We start from the raw sequence: 25,270 nt of genomic DNA, 5'->3' as shown, positions 1-25,270 counted from the left end.
TCCATCAATTTTACAAAAAAAAAACCTTTTACTTTGTACACTTACCACGAATGAATAATGTCTAATTTTGTAATTACAACAATTCTTCAAATTGACAAAAATAACTTTTGCTTTGTACATTTGTCCCAAATGTAGAGTGTTTACTTTAATATTTTTAATAGCTCTTTCTTTTCTTATTGATATTGTTTAATTCCCATAATGTCCAGAACCACCTTGTCAGTTGTCCACCTGGGTGGGTTTTGGGATACAACAGGTCGAAAACCAAACAAAACAAAAAATATAGTTAACAAGGAATCAGTCAACTGAACTAGTTGTTAATCAACTAATTTCATGTTTCTTTCTTCAAAATACACCTTTGCCTCTTTTCCCTTCAAATTCCTCCAATTCTCACCTTTTCCACCCTAATTCCATTCCGTACAAATGTCTCACTCTCAAACCCCGCAAACCCTAACCTCACTCGATTCCCCGGAATCCAACGTAACGCTCCAAATCCAACCACCAATTTCCCCGAACCTGGTTTCTAATTCCGACCCGACCCGAATCCCTACCCTCTTCCACGTCTCCTTCAACCAGGACTCCGGCTGCTTCGCTGCATGTACAGACCGCGGCTTCCACATCTTCAACTGCGACCCCTTCCGCGAGATTTTCCGCCGCGACTTCGGTCCCTGCGGCGGAATCGGCCTTGTCAGCATGCTCTTCCGGTGCAACATCCTCGCCTTCGTCGGCGGCGGTCCTGACCCGCTGCATCCGATCAATAAGGTCATGATTTGGGACGATCACCAGTCGCGGTGCATTGGCGAGCTCTCATTCCGATCGGAGGTGAAAGGTGTTCGCCTCCGGAGGGACCAGATCGTGGTGGTTCTAGGGCACAGAATTTTCGTGTACAATTTCGTTGATCTTAAGGTTTTGCATCAAATTGAGACGATCCCTAACCCTAAGGGGATTTGCGAGGTTTCGCATTCGGGGACGATGGTGTTGGCGTGCCCTGGGTTGCAGAAGGGTCAGGTAAGGGTGGAGCATTACGCTTTGAAGAGGACTAAGTTCATAATGGCGCATGATTCGAGAATTGCTTGCTTGGCGCTCACACAGGATGGGCGGTTGCTTGCTACGGCGAGCAGCAAAGGGACCCTTGTTAGGGTTTTTAATACTTTGGATGGTTCATTGTTACAAGAGGTGGTGCCTTTGACTTTCTTCATATATAATTGTTATACTAATTGACATATGTTTGGATTAGATTAAGGGCCTGTTTCTTTTTTAAGATTTTTTTCTCAAGAAAGAAGGATTATTTTGTTGACAAATTATTTCTGACACTAAAACTTTTGTTTGGTTGGGGGCTTCAGGCTTTTACCGAAAGTAATAGTTTCACAAATAAGCTGAAATTCAGCTTTGTTGAGAAGCTATAATTTCTTAAGTTTATCAAAAAAATCACTTCTGTGGAATCACTTTTCTTAAGCCTAAAGCAACAATGGTAGTTTTTTATTTTATTTCAAAATTTCTCTGTGAAGATTTTGATTTTAAGCTCTTTTGGGAGTATAAATAAGCCAAGTCAAAACAAAAAAATATGTTGATGTTTAGCTGCCTGAATTTGTTGGTTATTTCTTTTTTTATTGTATCTCTCCTCGTTTTGGAAGTATTTTTTAGTCACATTCTTGTTGTGTAATGTAGAGGAAATGGGAGTGTTATGTTGGATGAGTGGATATACAATAGACAAGATATGATTAGGAATGAATGTATTACATGGAAAGTTGGGATGACACCCACTGCAAAACGGGGTTGAAGTACATGTGTAGAAGACCCAGTGAGTAGAACTGATCAATGGTGAGTAGCCCAGTTGCAAGAGATTGAGGGAGACCAAGAATACTGCATCTGAAACCATTTGGAAGAAGTTAGACGTAAAGGGATTGTGAGTAGACTTGATTTATGATAGAATAATATGATTTTATTTGATTTATGTAGTCAACCTCACCTATTCGGAAAGGCTTAGTTGTTGGTTTTGCTGTTGCTGCTGTGCAATGTGATTGCTTCTTTTGTTATATTAAATGTTTGTAAGCATTGGTTTGGTCCATTTCATTGCTAGGATTGTGAAATATTGACAGAAAATTAGAGTTGGTTTGTTAATCTACCGACATGTATTTGCTGCTAATTGTTTGTTGTTTGGGCTTTGAAATGTTAGTGAAGGGTTGTAATTTAAAGAGGCTTCTGCTGAGTTGGACTCTTTTGGAAGTTGGAATGTAAATTAGTGGGCTGATATGATTTCAGGTGCGCAGAGGTGCTGACCGAGCAGAAATATACAGCCTTGCTTTCTCTCATACTGCACAGTGGCTAGCTGTCTCGAGTGACAAGGGAACCGTTCATGTCTTCAATTTAAAGGTTGATTCAGGACTATTGGGGCATGACAGATTACATAGCACATCTGAGTCTAATCCTGCTAGCCCAAAAGCACTTTCATCTCTTTCGATTTTTAAAGGTTCGTCGCTTTGTGCAATTGCCTACTGTGAGTTCATAAAATATGTACGGAAATTAGGAGCCTTGTTCACTAACTACAAAATAAACCAGAATACCATTCATTGCTATAAGCCTGCAACATTGCGAAGTCTCATTTAGTCTGGATTAAGAAATGGAGTAATTTCATGTTGTTACTCGTGCTCATGTTAATTCTGTCTGTTTTACAGGTGTGTTACCAAAGTACTTTAGCTCAGAGTGGTCTGTGGCTCAATTTCGCTTGCCTGAAGGCTTGCAACATGCTGTTGCCTTTGGCCATCAAAAGAATACAATTGTAATACTTGGCTTGGATGGCAGGTATTTCAGTAGTCAATTTTAATATTTATTTTGTCATTGCTCCATTTTCATGATAAGGTTTTTGTTGGTTTGCCTTGCGACCTGAAGTCATGAGTTCAAATCTTGAAATAGACTTTATGCTTGCACAAGTAAGGTTGGATACATTTATCCTTCCCAAGCCCCACGAGACAGGCCTAATGAACATGGTGATTTTGCTTTGAGATATTAGAAGCATGCAAGTAGGGCTAGTATGGTTGAAATATGATTTGGGAATTAAACTTCTGAAGCTTACCTCGTTTTCCGTAAATCAGTACTAATTTTGAAATTTTTACTTCTATACATGTCCATTGCTTCCTAAAATTAACCAAGGCTGATGAATTCATACAGCTTTTCTGCCAAGATTATCCTATCAACAGAAAAATCAGGTTGATTTGTTAGGTTGAGGTTTCAACTGCTGCCTCTATTGGCACCAAACAACTGGCTGCATGATTATATATGTTAATATTTTTTTATAAGCTATATTTATGATGTATCTATTAAATGATACCAGGTTTGAAACATTATTATATCTTAAAACAATCACATAGAATGAGGGTCTTTTCAAATTCTCAAATAATTATTTTTTTATGAAATGAATTTATCTCATAAGATAGAATGATTACTGGTTCTGTCTATGGCTTGCATTCTGTTCATGTAAATTAAATTTAATGCATTGTTTGTTGAATTGTGAAATAAAATTGATGCATTGTTTGTTGAATTGTGAATGCAGCTTCTATAGGTGCCAGTTTGATTCTGCCATGGGCGGAGAGATGACGCAACTTGAATATTACAACTTCCTGAAGCCAGAGGAGACATTCTAGTATGGAATAATCTTGTATAAAGCTTTTGCTGGCCCTTGCTGTGAATAGTCATTTTAATTTTCTGTTTACTACCCTAATTTATAACTTATAACTTGTAAATACAAGTAAAGGGAAAGCCACCAATGTTATCCAATCCACTCTTTTGGCGTGTATATATTAAAATGAATTTTGTGTAGCGTTCAATTTTCATACCAGATCCTTTTACACACTTGAAATGGTAATCAAGTTGATTAAGGCAATGCTATTTTCTATAAGGAAAAAAGGGTATATTTATGTTTAATTTGATGAAATGTGATCTGATTATAACTAATTAAATGCATTTTAGCTTTTCACTCTACATACATTTATTTAGAGGAATTTATTTAATTATGTTGAGATTGTTATGCTTTGTTATGCTAATGAATACATATTGTGTTGATGTGTGTTCCATTTATGTTGGCAAAGTCAAAAACATTTTCCTTGTGTGTTCATTGATGCATGACTGTGGAACTTGACTGGATGACTGCAAAGGTCTTTTCCATCATTTGCATGAAATTTGACTTTTTGTGTATAGTACTAGTGGATGATGATGATGATGATGCTTCAGTTAGTTCTACTTCTATCACTAGCACGATTCAATATATGATCCACAATTTTTATGGCTTCAACAATGTGGGAATACTCAAAACCCATTTCAAGCATTTTTGCAATGACTTGGTATGAGAATACATTGTTGTCATCCATAGCATTCCTTCTACTTTTTAAAAATTAGAAAAACTTGTGAACAAAAACCCAAAAATTGTCAAAAAGACCAAAATATTAGAATATTGAAAGTACATGAAAGTGGAAACGTGCTAAAAAATTAATTTGGAGATGAGAAAGATCCCCTTTTGAGAATGAGAAAAATCAAAGTAAAATAGCATTAGCAGTATGGTTCCTCTTCTATTGCAAACCTAAAAGCAGAAAATTTTGTCTGAAACTGAAGAGAGAGTAATATGTAAACAACCATCAAAGATATAATTTTACTTTAAATATATAGCTTGGACTAATAAATTTTAGGGTTGAAATTTTAAGTTTCATACCATTCGGGGTCAACAGAAAAGCCCCACCATGGTTTTTTATATAAATCTCATGCCAAAATTATGTACTAGATTAATAAAGAGAGCCTACAGAGAATTTTACTAGACCAATACCAATGTTATGTAAAAAAACATAAGAGTAATTCACTATAATCATTCCTTCATAACAGGAGTAATGTGAATCTGGTTAGTAAATTTAGAGAATAGAAAAGTCCAGATATTCCAAAAATACAATAATAATCAAGTCTTAATCTTACAAAATACAATAATAATCAAGTCTTAATATTACTCGGCTATGAGTAGAGATTTCTAAAAGTCCATACGTATCAAAATAAAGCTACACTCTGGTAGTCTGATTGTTTAAAATTATGAATGACTATGAACACCCTAGACAAGCATTCTCTAAACTCTAGTCTCTGATGGAGCAAGAGGGTTTGGGGTATGTGGAGCTTTAGACCTTCTAAGCTCTTTACAAACATTATCTAACATACCCAAAAAATCTCTAACTATCACAAAGATCCTTAGTGGATTATCTTCTTTACTCACATCCCCATGAAAATATTCAGTAATCTCTTTCACTCTTACTATCACTCTATCTTCATCTCCTTGCAACTCCCTCAACTTTCTATCTGCATAACTTAGAAAACACTTAATTGAGTTAACAAAGTTCTCACTCTCTTCACCATTACTCAAATCCTTCTCCACAAGACATTGCAACTTAACCATTCCATCTCTTAAATTTGACACTGAGCTAGCAAGAACATCCAAGTCAATAGTAGCTGTTTTCTTCACATTATATAACTCAATGCTGAGACCAGAAACTAATTCTAGTCCCATTCTTCTATAACCTTCTTCTTTCTCTTCTTCTGTTATATTATCTTTACTACTTTTCTGACAGATTTTACCCATGATGCTATCTGAGACTCTTATTCCTTCAGCACGAACAATTTCTTGAACAACAAAATGAAGTAAAGTTGTTCTTCCATCAGTTCCTTTTATATCTGATAGTTTGAGAAGAGCATCTAGTTTAAATGCTCTAGCACCTCCTCTTATTGTACCAACATTCATACGATTTCCTGTTTTCAGAACTGCTTCTAGTAGTTTTAAGAATAATCTGCTTGATCTTAGTTCCTTGCATGCTTCCTAGAGGAATATGAATGTTAATGTGAGAACTTCAAAAACATAATTGTTAATATTTTGGAGAAATTTTTTATGTGCATGGATCAAGGGTGACATGCATGTACAAAAATATAATATAATGTAAGGTTTTTGTTAGACATCCATTAAGAATTAAGAATAAATTTCAAAATTGAACTTAAAAAATTTCAAAACTTTGGTCCAATAGATCCATGATAAAGACTAACTTTAGAGCAAGTTCACTAATATTCAAGATTAGAGTGAACAGCTTTATTGAAAATTTTCAAGTGTATTAATTTAGTCCCAAAAAAATAAAATTGGTTCTCAAATTTTTTAAATGTAAATTAAAAGAATCTTTGACAGAACTACAATATCATAAAAATATATTTCAAAAAGAAATAATTTAACTTACAATTAAATTTTTCAGGACCGAATTGTACACAGCATTTTTAATACCAAAGTACTTGTTCACTCCTAAAATATTCTTTTACCAAATGGAGACTTTTAATTTGAACCAAATGTGTCTTTAAGAACAGTTTGGATTTTCTTTCCAAAAATAGAAAATATTCATTAAAAAAAGTGAGATATTTTCTATAAATTTTTAGATGCTCTTTATATCCTTTTAATTAAAATAATAGACGACAACAACCTACCCAATAGATGATATGAATATGTGACAGACAATGTAGGAATTTTTTCTTGCAATAAGACAAAGTCATAAATGGCTTTAATTGAAGTTTTGATTGTCACACCTACCTCTAGCATTGAAAAAGAGTTCTTGAGGTGAACAACTTCATCTTCAAAAGTCTCTTTGTAAAGCATGCCTTCTACTCTTTGAAATGCAAATGGCACACTAAGCATTGCCCTCACAAACTTTTCAGTGGAACCCAATTCATTTATGTCACCTTTATAGTTGAACAGTTTTCCCTCTTCTTCCTTGGTGGGTACCATTTTCACTAGTGCCTCTAGTTGTTGCAAAGACAAGCCCTTCCCTATTTTAAAGACAAACTAATTTCAATTATTTAATGAATCTAATCTTTATGTGTAGTATCAGTGTAAAAAATTATATATGATCATCCATCATTTATTTGTATTACATTTTTAAAGAAGAGTCAATGACGATAAAACATGAATGAGATGATGTAACGATAATATATCAAATTCATATATTAATTTATCAACAAGATGTTGGTCTAGTGATATAAGACCTTACTAGATCCTAGGATAATCGAAAGGTTAAGAGTTCGATTCCTATGAGGGACATTCATGCACTCGAAAGAGATTAGTTCATTAACCAAAATGTGAGGATAGTACCAAAAGAAATTCATACATTAATTTTGATAAATTCTTTAACTTATGGTATAAATGCACATGCATATGCATCCCGTGATGCTATTAATCAAAGCCGTTGCGCGATTTTACTTAGCAGTCATAACATAATTTAGTATTATTATTTGATATACTTTATCTAAGACTATGGGACAAGTATGATTGATTTATTATCATATTGTTTTATACATTTCTGACAAATGTAACAATAATTAATATTTATAATTCAGGTTTTTGTTACCTTGTATTAAGGCTTGGCATATTTGCTCAGATGTCGCATTGAGTGCTTTTGAGAGTATTGTAATGTTCTGCAAACGTTTTGGCTCAAGTACATGCTTGCTAGGAAATGTGCTTTTGCTCTTTGTTTCATCATTATTCATTGAATTTTGTATGTTGTAGCCAAAAAGTGACTCCATCATTTCCTCATCCAACCTGATCATAATTCATTATGCACTTAAAATGGATTAAAAAGAGAGGTAGTAAAATATTGTTATCATGAAAGTTCTAAAAGATTTGGTGTAATATGTCTAATAATAATGAAGCAAAAATATCAATAATAAGGATAATGATTTGTTCTCAAATACGTCCTGAACCAAGCAAAATATCATATCAGTTAAAAATGAAATATTTGATTATTTTTTTCTATTTTTGTTTTATTTTGATTGGTTCGAGATAAACTTAAAGACAACAAATTCTTGTACTAATAATAATAAATATTTAAAAAAAGTAATGGACTTCAATTTTTTTTAGTAATCATTCCTTCTAAATATAATGTGTCACAGTGTCAGAAGTGCAATTTAAAACCTTGGTTGAACTTACTCAAATGAGCTTGATCGTAGCTTGTCCCATACCATTGTCCCATTTGGTGCAGCTCTTACTTTGTCCCAATGAAGTGCTTTGAGTTTTGGTAGTGGCACTGCATCTTTAACAAGTGGTTTAAAATGAGGTAGTTGAGATGGTGGAGGAGGTGTTGTTTTGCTATTGTTATTGTTGCCTTTAAGAAAAGGAGGAGGGCATGGTGATGGTGGAATGGTGGAAGGGGATTTTGTTGAGTTAAGTTGAGATGAAGAAAGCAACTCTTTTTCTGGACTTGGATTGCATGCTGAGAAAGTATCTGAGTTTCTTGAAGATGATAAATTATTATGAGTTGTCAAAGAATGCAATTTGAAAAGTGGCATTTGAAGAGGTGGAGGTGTTGGTGTTGGTGGAGGGGGCATGAAAGTTTTGGGAGATTGTGTCTTTGAAAATGTGCATTGAGGAGAAGTAGGAAAATGGGTTGGTAATAATGAACTTGAATTTTGAGGGGACATAGATAATGTGTCACTAGCTGAAGCATTAGAAAGCCTTAAATTTGATTGTGAATCAACAAAGGAATGAAAACTTTCATCACCTGATGATGAATGACATTCTTCTTCTTCAGGGATAGTTTTATCATTACCATCAGATTCATATTCATTTTTCACTGATTCTTCTTCTTCCTTATCTTCATGGACAGGTAGAATTTCCTTAGTGGAAGAACTACTAACATTATCATAACATTCTATGTTACTCTCACAAGTTCTTTTTAAGGTACAACCTTGTTGTTCTATATCATCACCTAAAACATTAAGATAAAACAGATCTAACCCCCCAGAGTTTAAACTCACCTTGCTTGATCCAGTTCCTTTGTTCTTGCTACTACACAGTGGCATTGTCCTTTTGGGCTTCTTTCTGTTATTTCTGAAGTTCCTGCAGACTAAGATTAATCCACAAACACAAACTAATGTAGCAATTCCCACAGATACAACGGTAGCTACTAGCACTCTCTTAGCTTTGCCTCTATCTTCATTAGTTTTGTTGTAAAGTGGTGGATTCCAATGAGAGTGATTTCTTGGATGATGATAGGAATGAGTGTGGAAATGTGGTGCTAGTGGAGAAGGTGCTGGAGCTGGAGCCTCAGGTTCAATGTTAGGTGATGGAGAAGGTGATAGAAACTGAGAAGAATCAATGTGAAAACTCTTAAGACCAAGCAAAGCTCTAAACTTTTCCACTATAAATGCTTCTTTCACTTCATTCTCATCAAGTCCTAAAATTTTCTTAACTTGGTTTTCATTTCCTTCCTCATTCTTAACCTCCATCTCCATAAACATATCATGATCCACATTTAAAATGTGGATTCTTTGCAATGATAGGAGCATCAAAAGGGTCATGATGATGAAGATCATGGAAAGAACCTTACAACCACAACCCATTTTTTTCCTCACTCTCCCAACTAAAAGTAAGGCATTCAAAACATCAATGCAACTTTCATCATATAAAAGCCTCTTTTTTCCTTTTGTTCTATTTTTCAATGAAATAAAAACATCCTTAAATGGTGTTGGTAATGTGTGAGGAAGATGTAGAATAGTGTCTTTAATGCCACTCCAAGGAACCCCTGAACTTGGCAGTTGTAGCTATATTGACCCTTCTTTACTTCCCTGTGCATACACTCTTTATATAATCAATTCTTACCTTACAACATAACACTGTTAATCATAACACTGTTTTGGGAAATCTTTCCCTTCTACTACATTGACTTGATTCTTTTGTCTTGTACACTTTTAACCTGTTTTGTCAGAAATGTAATGTTAGTGGGTTATTTATTTATTCTCCCGCCCTTGGTTATCAAAACTAACATACCCTCATTTTTAATGTTAAGTTCAGGATTCATAAGGTCAGTGTCCAGAAATTGAGTCATGAGCTTAAAAGTTGAATAAAACTTTTTACTAGTTAAAAGCCATCTAATCAAAACAATGTAAAAAAGTAGATAGTGGGGTCCTGTTTTGTTGGGGGGTCTTGCCTAACTCTACAGGAATGATTTTCTAAGATTTCTCCAACCTCGTTATATTAATAAAGACGAAAGAGACTAAGAAGGTGTTAGGATAATAGTATGATGTCTCATTATATTCTCATAAAAAAGATCAAAATATTAATGATTTAGTTCCTACAACATATATTTGTTGGGATAATAATCACATATCTAAAAAGAATTAATTTTTTACCCATACATAAGAAGATACTTTTAGTAGTAAAAAAAATAAAGAGAGATGAGTAAGGTGGGGAGACTAATGGACCCCATCTTAGAGAATTTTTTCATGCTTATTTTAAATAAATGAATGTAATAATCTGAGTTTATGTTGTGTAATGAAATTTAAAACTTATGTAAGATTGATTTATTACACCATATATATATATAACAACTCATAGATTCACCTAATTAAACAAGCTTAAACTTTTGAACTTGTAGCATCACACGTGAAGACATGCAAGTAAGGCTAAAAGCAAGATGTTGAATAATGAGAGGGTAGAAACTAGAAAGACAACTTAGTCTTCTTGCTAGATATTTGTATTGATTATTATGGTTCTAATAAGTGTGTCTCTGTTACACTTTTCTGGTACACAAGATATGGTATCCACGATTTGGTTGGAAGGGTTGTTCAATCCTCTTTAGTAATTGAGCAGACTTGACACATTATCTTAATCCAAAATATTGACGCTTTAGGTTTTTGGTTTCACCCGCTTATAAAGCCTTTAAATTACTCATAGTTAACTAATGTGGGACTTCAATAAATTCATATTTGATTGTCTCTAAACTTGTATTGTCATTATAAATTATCTCCATCGGAATAATCGCTTAGACACTATGTCAACTAAGAATTATCACATAATAATCGGCATAGTTGAAACTTGAAACCATCTCTTCTAATATCATTTGTCGATAATAAGAATCCAAAATTAGGAGACTTATAAATAATGAGTCAAATAACAAATAAGAATTTGAGTATAAGACTAACATCACATCTTAACCCAAAAACATAAGATATTATGTCTACTATTACACTTATTTACAACTCTCTTAAATTATTATTGTTGAAGCAGAGAAAGAAATATAGCAAGAAAATGGAAGAAGAATGAAGATGATTAAGAGAAGAAGTTGAGAAAGATTAACAAGAAAGGTAGTGTAACTTTGTGTGAGCAACTTGCATTGATTAAACAACCCAAAGGGTTATTTATACACCTTATTATTTATAGACTAACTAACTTTAACAACCTTCTAATTACAGTAAGTTTCAACTAACTTTTGAATTACTAGTTTTTCTAACATCCTTCCTTAATTCAAAACATTCAAAAACAAACAGCAAGTTGATTCAAAGATACAACAGTGAGATTCACGAAAAATTGCATCCTTCCTTAAGTCACAATGCTTCAAACTTTCACCACACCTAACATTGACCTTATCATTTCAAACCTTTCTCCCTTTAGTGGTTTTGTCATAGCATCTGCAATTTGCAATTCTGTTTTACAATGAATTAGCTCAACCTTCTTCTTGCTAACTTGATCCCTTAAGAAGTGGAATTTCGTCTCAATGTGCTTGCTCCTTCCGTGGCTAACTGGATTTTTTGCTATGTTTATAGCAGACTTGTTGTCTACTCTTAGTTCAATCTTCAGGTCTTCACCACACTTCAACTCTGTCATTAGTGATGTTAGCCATAGACCTTGACAGGTAGCATTGCAAGCTGCAATGTATTCAGCTTCGCATGTTGATAGTGCTACCACTTCTTGCTTCTTGGAACTCCATGAGATTGGAGCACTATGAACAAAGAATGTGTACCCTGAAGTGATCCTCCTATCTTCTTTGTCTCCACACCAATCAGAATCTGAAAAACCAACCAGTTGAAGCTTACTTTCCCCCTCATTGGGAAACAGAATACCATATTGGAGTGTCCCTTTCAGATACCTCATGACTCTCTTAGCTGTTGTCATGTGTGTTTGATTTGGATTGGCCATGTTTCTGCTTATAACTCCTGCACCATATGCTATATCAGGCCTGCTATGACACACAAACCTGAGGCATCCTACCATTTGTCTGAAAATTGTTGCATCAACTGGTTGCTTGGTGTGTGAGTGATCTGATGCAGTGGTTCCTTCAACTGGAGTCATTACTGGATTAAAATTTTGCATTTTGAACCTCTCTAGAACTTCTGTGATGTATCTTCTTTGATGCATAATGATTCCTTTATCTGTCTTGATAAATTCAATGCCCAGAAAGTATGCTAATTCACCCAAATCTGTCATGTCGAATTCAGATTTAAGTTTGCCTTTTAGTTTGAGAATTTCATTCTCACAACTCCCTGTTATGACCAAGTCATCTACATAAAGGCAGAGCAAAATTACTGCATTTGTGGTAGTCACATTTATATAGACTCCATGTTCAACAGTGCACTTGATGAAACCAATTGATACTAGGAATGAATCAATCCTTTTATTCCAGGCTCTTGGTGCCTGTTTCAACCCATACAAAGCTCTTCTCAGCCTTAGTACTTTGTCTTCACTTCCTTATATCTCAAATCCAGGAGGTTGGGTAATGTAAACTACTTCTTCTAAGGGTCCATTTAGGAAGGCACTCTTAACATCAAGTTGCCATAACTTCCAATTGTTCTTGCTAGCTAAGGCAACAATTAATCTCACAGTTTCAAATCTGGCTACAGGGGCAAACACCTCTGAGTAATCCTAACCCTTTCTTTGCATATACCCTTTTTCCACTAATCTGGCTTTATGTTTGGATATGCTTCCATCAGGCCTATACTTGACCTTGTACACCCACCTCACTGCAATTGGTGTCTTATCTGATGGCAGGTCACCTAATTCTCATGTTTCATTCTTCTCAATGGACTTGATCTCCTCCTCCATTGCACTGATCCAGACACTTTCTTTGATTGCTTGATTGAAGGTGATTGGTTCAGCTTCAGCCATGAGTGCAAAGTGGATTAAGTCACCTTCTTCTGTAACTGCATCATCTGCAAGCATCTCAAATTCACTGAGTCTTGCTGGTCTGCTTCTTGTTCTTGTAGGTCTAGATTCACCACTTTCTGAACCTGAGATTGTATTTGTTGCCTGTATGCTCTCATGCTCTTCTTCTATGGGCACTGTGATCACTGCTTCTTTATGTTCAATCTTCTTAAGAATGTCATTCCAAGTGCTCATCTCATCAAACTTGACATCCCTGCTGAAAGCTATTTGCTTTGTCACAGGATTGAGTAGTTTGTAGGATCCAATTGAGTTGTAGCCAACAAAAATCATCAATTCACCTTTATCATCTAGTTTCCTTCTGATCTGATCTGGAATGTGTCTATAGCACATAGAACCAAACACTTTGAAGTGTTTCACTGAAGGTTTCTTCCCTGTCCATACCTCCTCAGGAACCATGTTGTTGAGCCTTTGTGTAGGACATCTGTTGAGGACATATGTTGCTGTTGTTACTGCTTCACCCCATAGGTTGTGAGGAAGTCCTTTACACTTGAGCATGCACCTTACCATATTCATCACAGTTCTGTTTCTTCTTTCAGCTAAGCCATTGTGTTGTGGAGTGTATGGAGAGGTTACTTCATGAATTATGCCACTGTCTTCACAGATTTTTTCAACCTCTCTTGAAGTGAATTCACCACCTCCATCTGTCCTGAGGATCTTGATTTGTTTGCCAGACTGTCTTTCTACCATGGCTTTGTATTTGATCATGTGATGGAACACCTCACTCTTTGCCTTAAGCAGATAGATCCACATCTTCCTACTGAATTCATCTATGAAGGAGAGAAAGTACTTGTTTCCTCCCAAGGTAGGTACTTCCATAGCTCCACACACATCTGAGTACACTACATGTAGTATATCTGAGGCTCTTGCTTGTGAGTAATTGCTGAACGAGGTCCTAGTCAATTTACCTGTGATGCAACTTTCACAAGCAGGTTGCTTAGCCTTGATTTCTAGCAAACCACTTACCATATCCCTTGACCTTAGTAATCCAAGATCTCTGAAGTTGAGGTGACCATATCTCAGATGCCACAACCAAGTTTCATCATCCTTGGTTGTTGCATTTAGGCATTGAGTGTTCCTTGCTCCTAGCTTGACCTGAAATGTTCTATTGTTAGATAATGGAGCATTCAGGATTTGCCTCTTATGGTTATCATAGATTGTCATGAAACCATTCAAGAGTTGCATTGTGAGGCCCTTTTCATGCAATTGACCAATACTTATCAGGTTGGTCTTCATATTAGGTACATATAGCACATCACTGATGTATGCTTTCCTGCCATTAGCCATGATAAGAGGGACATCACCTGTTCCTTCAGCAGTGATGATTCTGTGATCAGCAAATTTGACCTTACTCTTTCTTGCTACATCAAAGTTTACTAACCATTCTCTATTTCTAGTCATATGGTTGGAGCATCCAGAATCCAAGTACCAAGTATCACTGCCTGCATTTAAATTGCTTGTTGTCATCATTAGTTGAACAACAATTTCACCCGAGTCTTCATCATCTTCCTTGACAAGGTTTGCTTCTGATTCTTGCCTTCCATAGTGATGATTCTTGTTAGGTGCTTGACACTCAGATGAGAAGTGTCCAATTTTGTCACAGTTAAAACACCTAATTCTCTTTCTGTCTATCCTTTTCTTCCAAGTCTTGACCTGTTTTCCTCCATCTCTCTTATTGAATGTCTCTCCAGGATCAGTATTGAGGTCATTGCTAGCTTGTGAGAATTTTCTTGGGCCATTTCTCTGTTCAAAGCTTTTCCCTCGATTCTTGTTAAAAGTCTTTGCAAACTGAGATCCCTTCTTTAATGTGTGAGCCTGCAAGGCTTGGTGAGGAGATCTATCTGCTCCTCTTTCATTCATCCTCTATTCATGAGCCTCAAGTGACCCTTGAAGCTCCTCAACCTTCATTCTTTCAACCTTCCCTGACTCCTCAATGGCCACCACAACATGATCAAACCTTGGTGTCACTGTTCTAAGAATCTTCTCCACTATTGTGGCATCATCCATCCTTTCTCCACACGATTTCATGCTATTAGTGTGAGTAATTACTCTTGTGAAAAATTCAGAGATTTTCTCACTTTCCTCCATTTGCATAAGCTCATACCTTCTCCTCATTGTCTGTAATCTTATCTTCTTTAATTGAGCAGCACCTGCATAGTGCTTCTCAAGAGTTTCCCAGGCTTCTTTAGAAGTTGCAGAACCTGCAATCTTCTCAAAGTGTGCATTATCTACTGCTTGGTGAATAATGCATAATGCCTTACAATCTTTCCTCTTGCTTTGCTTGTACTCACTCTTCTGAATTTCAGTGGCTCCTTCCTCCAGAATTGGGAGGCCATCTTCAACTATCTCAGCTACATCTTGGTAGCCAAAGATGGCTTTCATCTGGATACACCATCTTGACCAATTCGATCCATCAAGCACGGGCAAGTTTGTTGAGAAATTAGCAATTGATTGTGCCATGTTTGCAGCGAAAAAATAGAATGATGATTTGTCCTCCAAACCAAAGCTCTTGATACCAAATGTTGAAGCAGAGAAAGAAATATAGCAAGAAAATGGAAGAAGAATGAAGATGATTAAGAGAAGAAGTTGAGAAAGATTAACAAGAAAGGTAGTGTAACTTTGTGTGAGCAACTTGCATTGATTAAACAACCCAAAGGGTTATTTATACACCTTATTATTTATAGACTAACTAACTTTAACAACCTTCTAATTACAGTAAGTTTCAACTAACTTTTGAATTACTAGTTTTTCTAACAATTATGATTATCCAATTGTCTCCTTAATAAAATATGTCATTGTACCAGAAGATAAATTGTCTCCTTAAATTCAGTCAGTGTTTGACATATGTTTTATTTTTCTTCTCTGTAAAAGTTTTCATTTTAAAATATAATAAATAAAAAAAATAAGATATTTCTCTAACATTGTCGATTTAAGGAGATAAATTATATAATGGAGTAAGGAGATACATTATTCTCTTAACCAATATAAAACTTCAACAAATTCACGCATGACACGTATTTAATAAGGTACTTGACATAGTTTATTACTTGTAAGTTAGAGACTTATATCAGTTTACATACATTAGCTAGCTTATTACTTAATTTTACCAAACAAATCACCTTCGACCATAATGTGGTGAAGGTTCAAATGATATATAATTGAAGGCCACAATAAAGAATATCTTATACGTATAGATAGGGTGTCTAGGACAAGAAACAATGAGACGAAGCAAATGAGAAAATGGAATCCAATGCAAAAATTTGTCAGAAATATATATACACACAGGGGGGTATATTAAACTATTTATGCTTTAATACGCACTATGTTTTATAATCCTTGTGTCCATAAACACTGCTTTTTATGCTTCATCGTCTTCTTATTAGATTTTTCTCTAGTTGATTATAACACAAGAACACTAAGAAGTGTCCTTAGGATATTGTTTAGGACATAACTTTCCAACATTATTTTTGTCCTTTTGTATTAGTAATCTTGTGAAACTCATTAATACAGCTCTTATAATATCATCCACGAAAAGAAAATCCCGTATTTCCTCGATTATAGTATTATGCTGTAAACACCCACGAACATTTGGTATCACAATTTTGGATGTTTTTTTAGGGACAATTTTAAAAGTTTTTGGGTACACCTACAAATTAATTGAAAGTTGAATAAAAACTTAATGTTTGCTGTTTGATGATCCATATATAATGGGTTGGACCAAGTTGTTTTCATTATACTTAATGGTTATAAATGGGCCTAGAGAGTAACGTTAACATTCTTCAACTCGATTTAAAATTTGTGAAAATAATACATAGCAACATATCTCTCACCAGCCATCACACTCTTCACTCTTCACCATAGCTTCATTATTCCCTATCAACCTTCACAAGTCTCAATCGGTGTTTTGTTCTGATGCAATATCCAAAGAGTCCAACCTTGATTATGATGGTCTTGAAGGCATAAGTAGCCCTAGACTATGGCACATGCAAAAAGGGCTTAAAATGCCCTTGGACAACTCATAGGATTGATCCATGATAGTGAGCCAAAGTTAGCTCAAGGGGGTGCAAAGATGCTAATAGCATCTTGGTCCATAGTTTTGACCGAGCCAAGGATGGACTAGGCTATGGGCCTGATCAAGGCACTAAATCTAACACTGGCACGGGACAAGGTGCATCAAGCACCAAGCCTGGCCTAGACAATTCTGACAGTGGCACAGGGCTAGGTGCATCAAGCCTGACTGATGCATGTCTGATCGAGACAAACATCATGGCGCACCTAATGTTGACCCAGGTGTTGGGCCAATTTGACCTAGTCAGGAAATCTGACCGAGGTCATTCGCCTAGCTTACCGCATCAGGCGCTAGGTGTAGCCTGGCGGAGTCAAGCCTAGCCAAAATGTTTGCCATGAATCATTTTTATTTTAATAATAATTGTGTGGGTCAAGTTTTGACCAACAATTAATTTAATTAATTATAATGTTTGTTTAATAAATATGCTCATAAATAATGCATAGGTTGAAAAATGGCTCGTCGGACTTAAACCAAGCCTAAAAGTGTAACCGACACTTTAATGCTTAGACCATCTGTTGGTTTTATCGGTACGGCAAGTGAATCGTATCATTCAAGTAACAAAACCGGTAAATATCGAGATATCGTCCTTAGAGAGCAATTCAGATCTATACTATTTTCTACAATAGTAAATTGAGTAAATAATACAAAGTTGAGGAATAATATTGTTCATTGGTTTAGGTTATCAAAAACTATTAATTTAAAATGGTTTTCTAAAACAAAATAAAAATGGTTGGTATTGACTTTCATCATTCCTCATCTTTGTAATCTTTAAATTCAATTCTATAAAACTTGCGAAGTTATTGATCTTGTTGCAACATTTTCTTCGAATCATCTGTATCAATTCATTGATTGCAAAATCCTTAGATAATTCATCAAATAACAATTCCTTACATATTTAATCAATTATGTAGCATTAAACCCAATGTAAAAGCAATTCATACATTATTATTCATTCCTAGATCAATGATGAATCAATAAAGATTATCCAGATTTGATTCTAGGTTTAACTTCTTAGTTAAACTTAGATCCAATATCAAGAAACTAGAAATTAAGAAGAATCAAACATTAAGCACAAAATAAACTTTCTAAAATCAAAGAACAAAATATATTTTTGAATTGAACCCAAGAATACAAGAGTTAGAAGAATACATTTCAATCCCAACACGAAGAGAATTAGCCACTCATCCTATGCATTACAATACTAGAATGGTGTAAAACACAAGGAAATCCAGATCTAAAGTTGTTCCCACAACTTCTCTCCTTCTCTCCCGTGTTTTCTCTCTAGAAAGTATGAAGAAAGTTCTTTGAAACTGATTAGAACCTCACTCACATTCGTGTAACCGCCTATATCTAATTTATAACTTTGCCTCTCGCTCAAGCTAGAGATTCTCGCTCGAACGAGAGAGTAAATTTCAGCATTAAGAAACTCTTCTAGCTTGAGCGACAGCTATGGCTTGGGCGAGAAATTCAGAGTTTTCAACATGTATTTCTCGCTCGGGCAAGAGACATACAAAAATTTTGACATCCAAAAATGGGAATTGTCGCTTGAGTGATAATCTCTCGCTGAGGCGAGAGGTCAAATTGATGCTTGGGCAAGCCTGTGGCTTGGGCGAGGGATCTAGAGCTTTTTTTACACAAACTCCTTCAATTTCCATCTTTTCTAATCCTCATTCTCCTGCAATTGACATAAAACATGTAAGCTTCTTAATCAAGACTTCTTACACTAGATTCTTTAGAGTTGTGCGTAATTTTTATCATAACTACACAATAAGTGCCCAAAATTATATGAAATTCCTTCACAACATGGCACTTAACACCATCTTTTAGTTTTCATGAACTAACGATATTCTAACTTTGTGTAATGTCATTTGGACGGTAAATAAGGACTATTATGGTCGTTTGAAGGGAAATGCTCGTGGAAATAAAGGAGTTGACCGAGGATAGCTTAATTCATTAATGATGCCTTAACACATTGTCTGGACCGTTGTGACATATTCCACCTGAGCACATGTCATCAAACAACAACATAAGTCATCTTCAGAGCTATTGGAGCAATGTTGCTCGAGGGGAAATACCAAGTGCACATTGAAGGCGTTAATGGTGCATTAATGGTGTTTTATGGCCACATTCTAGCCGTTGGGAGCCTAGCTTGATGGAAAAACTCACACCAACGACATCCTAGGCCATTTAACTCACCAATATTAATCATGCAGCCGAGGACTTCTCTCCTTGGACAAAGATGATCATATGCCAAGATAAAGTGCATCTGAGGGCCATTATAGAGTCAATAACTCCAACATTCCACCATGTGCTAAATTATGAGCCGAATCTTCAAAGAGTGTAAGAATCCTATGAAGCTCATCAAGTCTTGTTGTGGAGTATTATGAAGGCATTAAGTCTCATTCACCATGTGACTTAAATTGGAGTTGTGCACTTAAGGAAGAAGGCAATCTTATGCTACCTAAGGCTCAACTTTGGCATCAATAAGACAAAGGATCCTATGCTAATCAAATCATCAAGTCGTGGGCACACAAGCATCAACAAGAATCTTATGCTTTCTGTCTTATAGTTATTATCCTTAATTCTAGTCTTGAATATATTTAGACACATGTTACCCGAATTGGACATGTGTAGGAATAGTCTCTGATTCAAATGGTATCTTATGTTGGATCACCATGAATTAGTGTTGTAATTTTTAAAAAAAAAATGATATTTTGAAGTGGTTTTAATGCACATTAATATGGCCATTTATGGTGACTTTTGAGATTGTGAAATGAAAAAAATCACTACTCACACATTGCTTGGAGGAGAGAAGTTGAAAGGCTTTATAAGCCTTAACTTGTAACATCGGGGTGTGTCCCAAGGGGTACAATGAGTTTTGTGGGTGGGTGAGGACTCACACATCCAAAACCCCTCCACACACACGCACGCTTGCGCACCACAACCATCACCTACTCCTCTGTCGTTGTTCCATCGGCTCGATTCTTGTTCAGGTCGGGCTTGGGCTCAACATTCTTTTTTAAATAAACATTTATTTATTTTATTTTGGGCTATTTGGGCTTGTATCGTGTCATGACCAAGTCAACACACGCATGTAATACGGTTGGGTGGTGATAGAGCCGTTGTAGGAGGAGATCTTAGTCATTATGATAGAGTCGTTGGGTGGTAAAATTTTGCACCGTCGGATCATATAGCCGTTTGATTTTTTGCACCGTCCGGTGAGGGAGCCATTGGAGGCCTCATACTATAAATAGAGGTCTTTTCCCCTCATTATAATTTGCACCAAGTTGAAGACGTTTACCTCTGAACTTCTCTTTCTCCCCCCAAATTTCTCTGACGCACTTCCAGCAACCTCCCCCTCTTTCTTTCCGTAACACTTGAGAATTGGCACAGACAACCAAATTGGGGATTTCAAGACTGACAATGGTAGTAAGTATTGTGAGAAAAGAATTTGCACGGGTAGCCATACTGTGGGAATTCGAGAATTAGCACTGGTAGCGATATTATGGGTGTATTCGGGAGCACTTCTTACAGTATAGTAAGACATCATATAATAGAGAAATGAACTGTTTTATCCTATGGATGGCGTGATTGATAGTCTGCTTGCACAATTTTAGCAATACCACGAAACGTCTCAAAGAAAGCGACCTGGTCGTGACTCATCCAGTAAGGATTATTTTGTGTCATTCATAATTGTTAGGAGCTACAATAACAACAATTTTAAGACGTTTCTATTGCAATGACATTCGTAGATAATATTACTGCACCGAACAACTATGACTTGAACAAACCATTTCGGTTTGACGGGACAAATTTCAATCTTTGACAACATAAGATGGAATTTTTCCTCACTTTGAGAAAGGTTGCCCATGTTCTGAAAACCAACATCTCAATGGTGTCGAATGGGGCTGAATAAGATGAAAGGGATAAACTAGCTATTGAAATAAATCTATGGAGTGAAAGTGATTACTTATGTAAGAAATTCATTCTGAATAGTTTGTCTGATGATTTCTATGATTACTATAGCTCATATAAGTTTACCAAACTAATTTGGTATGTAATTGAAAAAAATATGATAGTCGCTACCTTAAGTATCAAATGATTGATGATAAATCAGTAGAGTCTCAGTCCCACGAGATACAAGAAATTGCTCATGAGATCATTTCTGAGGGTGCGTCCCTTGATGAACAATTTCAAGTGGTTGTCATAATTGACAAACTGCCTCATAGCTGGAAGGACTTCAAAAACCTTCAGAGGCATAAGACCAAAGAAAGAGGCTCGTAAGCAAGATCAGAGAGAAGATGTGTTGATTGTTTCTGACAATAGCACTAAGAAGAAATTCTCAGGTGTAGTTTTGAAGTCTTTTGACACTAACTTCAAGAATCAGAACTGCAATGAGAATAAGGCTAAGTAGACGAGTTGCAACAAGAATTGGAACCCTCAAAATGTTCATTAAGCTAAGTCATCTACTAAGAATTACTATAGGAACCTGCTCATCTACTTCAAGTGTGGGAAATCAAGTCATATGGCGCCCAAGTGCCAAAATAAACCAATGGATCTTCATCCACAAGCCAACATGGTTTATGAGTCATTTGTGGTTGTGTTATTTGAGATCACTATGGTTGGAGTTACTGATGGATGGTGGGTAGATACTAGCGCATCCCTTCATGTCCTCTATGACCGTGATATGTTCAAAACATACACGAATGTTGATGACAAGAAGGTGTTGTTGGGTGACTCCCATACCACTATTGTTACTGGAACTGGTGATGTGGAGCTGAAATTTACACATGGGAAGACTCTGATTCTCAAATATGTGATGCATACTCTAGAGATGAGGAAGAATATAGTTTCTGGTTTTCTTCTTAATAAGGCTAAGTTTACCTAGACCGTAGGAGCAGACTTGTATACTCTTACTATGAATGAGGTATTTGTTCAGAAATGGTACGCCACTGATGGCGTGTTTTGAATTAAATGTTGATGTTTCTATTAATAAAATTTCTCATTTTGTTTACATGTTGTGTAATTTTAATATTTGGCATTCTAGACTGACATATTAATAAATGTGTAATTTCAAAATTGAGTAGCTTAGGTTTAAATCCAAAGTTATCTAAAAATAAATTTTGAAATTTGTGAATTATGCAGTCCAACGAAAATTTCAAAATGAAACCTCATAAATCAGTAATACGAGAGTCTGAGCCTTTAGATTTAATACACTCATTTATATGTGAATTAGATGGAACATTAGCTAGAAATGATAAATGTTATTTTATCACTTTTATTGATGATTGCTATGTTTTACTTATGTATATCTTATGAAAAATAAAAGTGAATCACTTGACATGTTTAAGTTATATGCAACTGAAATTGAAAATTAACTAACAAGAAAATAAAGAAACTCAGAAGCGATAGAGGGACTGAGTATGTCTCTAACATGTTTAATGATTTTTATAAATTAAATGACATTATTTATGAAACAACTGCACCTTATTCACCTGAAATGAATGATAAAACTGAAAGAAAGAATAGAACTTTAACTGAATTAGTTGTAACTATTATGTTAAGTTCTGGTGCAACACCCTTTTGGTGGCGTGAAATTTTATTAACTGTATGTTATGTGCTAAATAGACTCCCCAAGGCTAAAAGCAAAATTTCCCCATACAAAATTATTAAGAATAGACAACCAATCTTATTTGAGAACTTGGGTTGTTTGGCCTATGTCCGGATACCAGACCCCAAGAGAGTTAAACTCACAAGTACAGCCTATGAATGTGTATTCATTGGGTATGTTATAAACAAGAAGATGTACATGTTTTATGACCTTAACGCAAAAGTGATCATTGAGTCTAACGATGCAGACTTCAATGAAATGAAATTCCCTTTTAAATTGAGGAATAGTGGAGACACAACAACTAGTCACATACATGTGATTAACAATAATGATAATAACGATGGGTTAGAAATAGAATCTAGAAGGAGTAAGAGAGCAATGTATGCTAGAGAATATGGACCTGATTATATGGTCTATACATTGGAAGATGATCCATCAACCATCCAAGAAGCTTTGACTTCTTTGGATGCTGATTTGTGGCAAAATGCCATAAATGATGAGATAGATTCTCTAGAGTCTAACAAGACCTGACATTTAGTTGACTTGTCTCATAGTTGCAAACTATTGGTTTTAAGTGGGTATTGAAAAAGAAACTGAAACTTGATGGCACAATGGATAAATACAAGGTTCGCCTTGTAGCTAAGGGTTTCAGGCAAAGAGAAATTGTAGATTTCTTTGACACATTTTCACCTATTACTAGAATAACATCTATTAGAGTACTAATATCGATCGTTGAGATACATGATTTATTAGTACATCAAATGGATTTTAAGACTGCTTTTTAAATGGTTATTAGGAAGGAGAAATCTATATGGAACAACCTGAAGGTTTTGTAATACATGGATAAGAAGATAAGGCTTGTAAGTTAGATAAGTCGTTGTATAGTCTTAAGCATAGCTAATGGGACCTTAGATTACATTACCGAAGGTTTCCAACTGTCCTAGAAGGATTCATCGATGTTGATTGGAACACTCCTTTAAATGATACCAAAACAACCAGTGGTTATATATTTAGCATAGCTAATGGGACTGTTTCTTGGAAGTCAAAGAAACAGACTATTTTGGCTCAATCCACTATGGAAGCTGAGATGATAGCACTAGCAATAACTAGTGAAGAAGCAAGTTGGCTGAGAAGCTTGCTTGCAGAGATTCCCATATGGGAAAAATTGATTCCAGGTGTGTTGATCTATTATGATACTATCGCAGCTATTGCGAAAATTGAGAATCGCTTTTATAACGGTAAGAAATGACAAACTCGTCATAAGCACAACACTATTAGAGATTTACTCTCTACAAGAGTTGTTAGAGTGAATCATGTACACACTGAGAATAACTTAGTAGATCCTTTGATGAAAGGACTAGCTAGAGAGAAAGTCCATAATACTTTTAAGAGTGTGGGACTATTTCTTTTAGAACGAGGATCACTCATGATGGTAACCCGACCTAACTGACTAGAGATACCAAGAAATAAGTTAAATAGGTAATAACAAGTTGTGAAGTGATATAAGAATGAACGTGCTATAAAATTTTGAGAAACATGATTCCTACAACATATGTAATGATGAGTTAAACTCTTAATGAGATTTATACTCCAATTGGAGTGGAGTACCTAGGCTACAGTAGTACTTTTGATAGACTCACCTATGCGAATGTGGAAGTGGGGGCTGCTTCCTATGAAATTTTGGGCATAAATTTTTAGAGCGTTCACTATATTGGGATAGAGGTGCATGACCTTTAACGCACGAGCTTTATAGAGTACACTTTTGAAAATGTTGTGTGTGGTTTGATGTCGGAGAAGAGTTCAAGAAGACAAGTCACTCTAGTGAAATTTGGATCTTATTCACTATGCAAAGGTTTAAGTAGCATGACACATTTGTTTATGCACAATCTTATTGAGACCATGGAAATTCCCGGAAATCGTTTTTTAATTTCAAGTGGGGGATCGTTGGAATTTGTTGAAAGAATGATATTTTAAACTGGTTTTTAATGCACATTAATATGGTCATTTATGGCGACTTTTAGGTTTATGAAATGAAAAAACCCATTAGTCCTACATTGCTTGGAGGAGGGAAGTTGAAAGACTTTATAAGCCTTAAGTTGTAACATTGAGGTGTGTCCCAAAAGGTACAATAGGTTTTGTGGGTGGATGAGGACTCACACAAACAAAACTCATCCACACACATATGCGCGCACGACTACATCCTCCTCCTCCGCCACCGTCCGGCCAGCTCGATTCGTGTTTGGGTCAGGCTTGAGCTTGGACCCAACATTCTTTTTAAATGAACATTTATTTATTTTATTTTAATTTGGGTTATTTGGCCTTGGATTGTGTGTTGACCAAGTCAACACATGCATGTAACATAGTTGGGTGGTGAAAGAGTCGTTGGATGAGGATATCTCGACCATTATGATAGAGTCATTGGGTGGTAAAATTTTGCACCGTTAGATCATGTAGCCGTTTCATTTTTTGCATCGTCACATGGGGAGCCATCGGAGGCCTCAGGCTATAAATAGAAGCATTTTCCCCTCATTATAATTCATGTAACACCGCGAATTTTACGATTTTGAATTATAAGATTTTATTAATTATATATTCGAAAATG

At 35.6% G+C, this 25,270-nt stretch overlaps 3 protein-coding genes across 3 annotated transcripts; 1 reads left to right on the top strand and 2 right to left on the bottom strand.

Moving 5' to 3' along the window:
• LOC109346204 (autophagy-related protein 18a-like) lies at window positions 261–3,813 on the top strand. The gene is made up of 4 exons (XM_019585625.1): window positions 261–1,173; window positions 2,260–2,467; window positions 2,673–2,799; window positions 3,548–3,813. Exons 1-4 carry the CDS (start codon window positions 421–423, stop codon window positions 3,636–3,638), a joined length of 1,179 nt encoding a protein of 392 aa, XP_019441170.1. The 5' UTR covers window positions 261–420; the 3' UTR covers window positions 3,639–3,813.
• LOC109346203 (formin-like protein 11) lies at window positions 4,991–9,694 on the bottom strand. The gene is made up of 4 exons (XM_019585623.1): window positions 7,982–9,694; window positions 7,404–7,594; window positions 6,590–6,825; window positions 4,991–5,839 (listed from the first exon to the last, which is right to left on the bottom strand). The coding sequence occupies exons 1-4, from the start codon at window positions 9,391–9,393 to the stop codon at window positions 5,099–5,101; spliced, it is 2,580 nt and encodes an 859-aa protein (XP_019441168.1). The 5' UTR covers window positions 9,394–9,694; the 3' UTR covers window positions 4,991–5,098.
• Window positions 14,852–15,448, bottom strand: LOC109344718. The gene has a single exon (XM_019583470.1). The coding sequence runs from the start codon at window positions 15,446–15,448 to the stop codon at window positions 14,852–14,854; it is 597 nt and encodes a 198-aa protein (XP_019439015.1).

The sequence above is a fragment of the Lupinus angustifolius genome, chromosome LG04 (assembly GCF_001865875.1).
Source record: "Lupinus angustifolius cultivar Tanjil chromosome LG04, LupAngTanjil_v1.0, whole genome shotgun sequence".
NCBI classification, from domain to species: Eukaryota; Viridiplantae; Streptophyta; class Magnoliopsida; order Fabales; family Fabaceae; genus Lupinus; species Lupinus angustifolius.
This window is presented reverse-complemented; position numbering and strand designations above follow the sequence as displayed.

Excerpts from the sequence above, each read along its gene's own strand:
- LOC109346203 (XM_019585623.1), bottom strand. The coding sequence starts at position 9,393 with ATGGGTTGTGGTTGTAAGGTTCTTTCCATGATCTTCATCATCATGACC. Across the intron at positions 7,595-7,981 it reads CTACGATCAAGCTCATTTGA|GTTGGATGAGGAAATGATGG; the intron begins GTAAGTTCAACC and ends AATTATGATCAG. Across the intron at positions 6,826-7,403 it reads ATGCCAAGCCTTAATACAAG|GGAAGGGCTTGTCTTTGCAA; the intron begins GTAACAAAAACC and ends TCTTTAAAATAG.
- LOC109344718 (XM_019583470.1), bottom strand. The coding sequence starts at position 15,448 with ATGGCACAATCAATTGCTAATTTCTCAACAAACTTGCCCGTGCTTGAT.
- LOC109346204 (XM_019585625.1), top strand. The coding sequence starts at position 421 with ATGTCTCACTCTCAAACCCCGCAAACCCTAACCTCACTCGATTCCCCG. Across the intron at positions 2,468-2,672 it reads ATCTCTTTCGATTTTTAAAG|GTGTGTTACCAAAGTACTTT; the intron begins GTTCGTCGCTTT and ends TCTGTTTTACAG. Across the intron at positions 2,800-3,547 it reads ATACTTGGCTTGGATGGCAG|CTTCTATAGGTGCCAGTTTG; the intron begins GTATTTCAGTAG and ends TTGTGAATGCAG.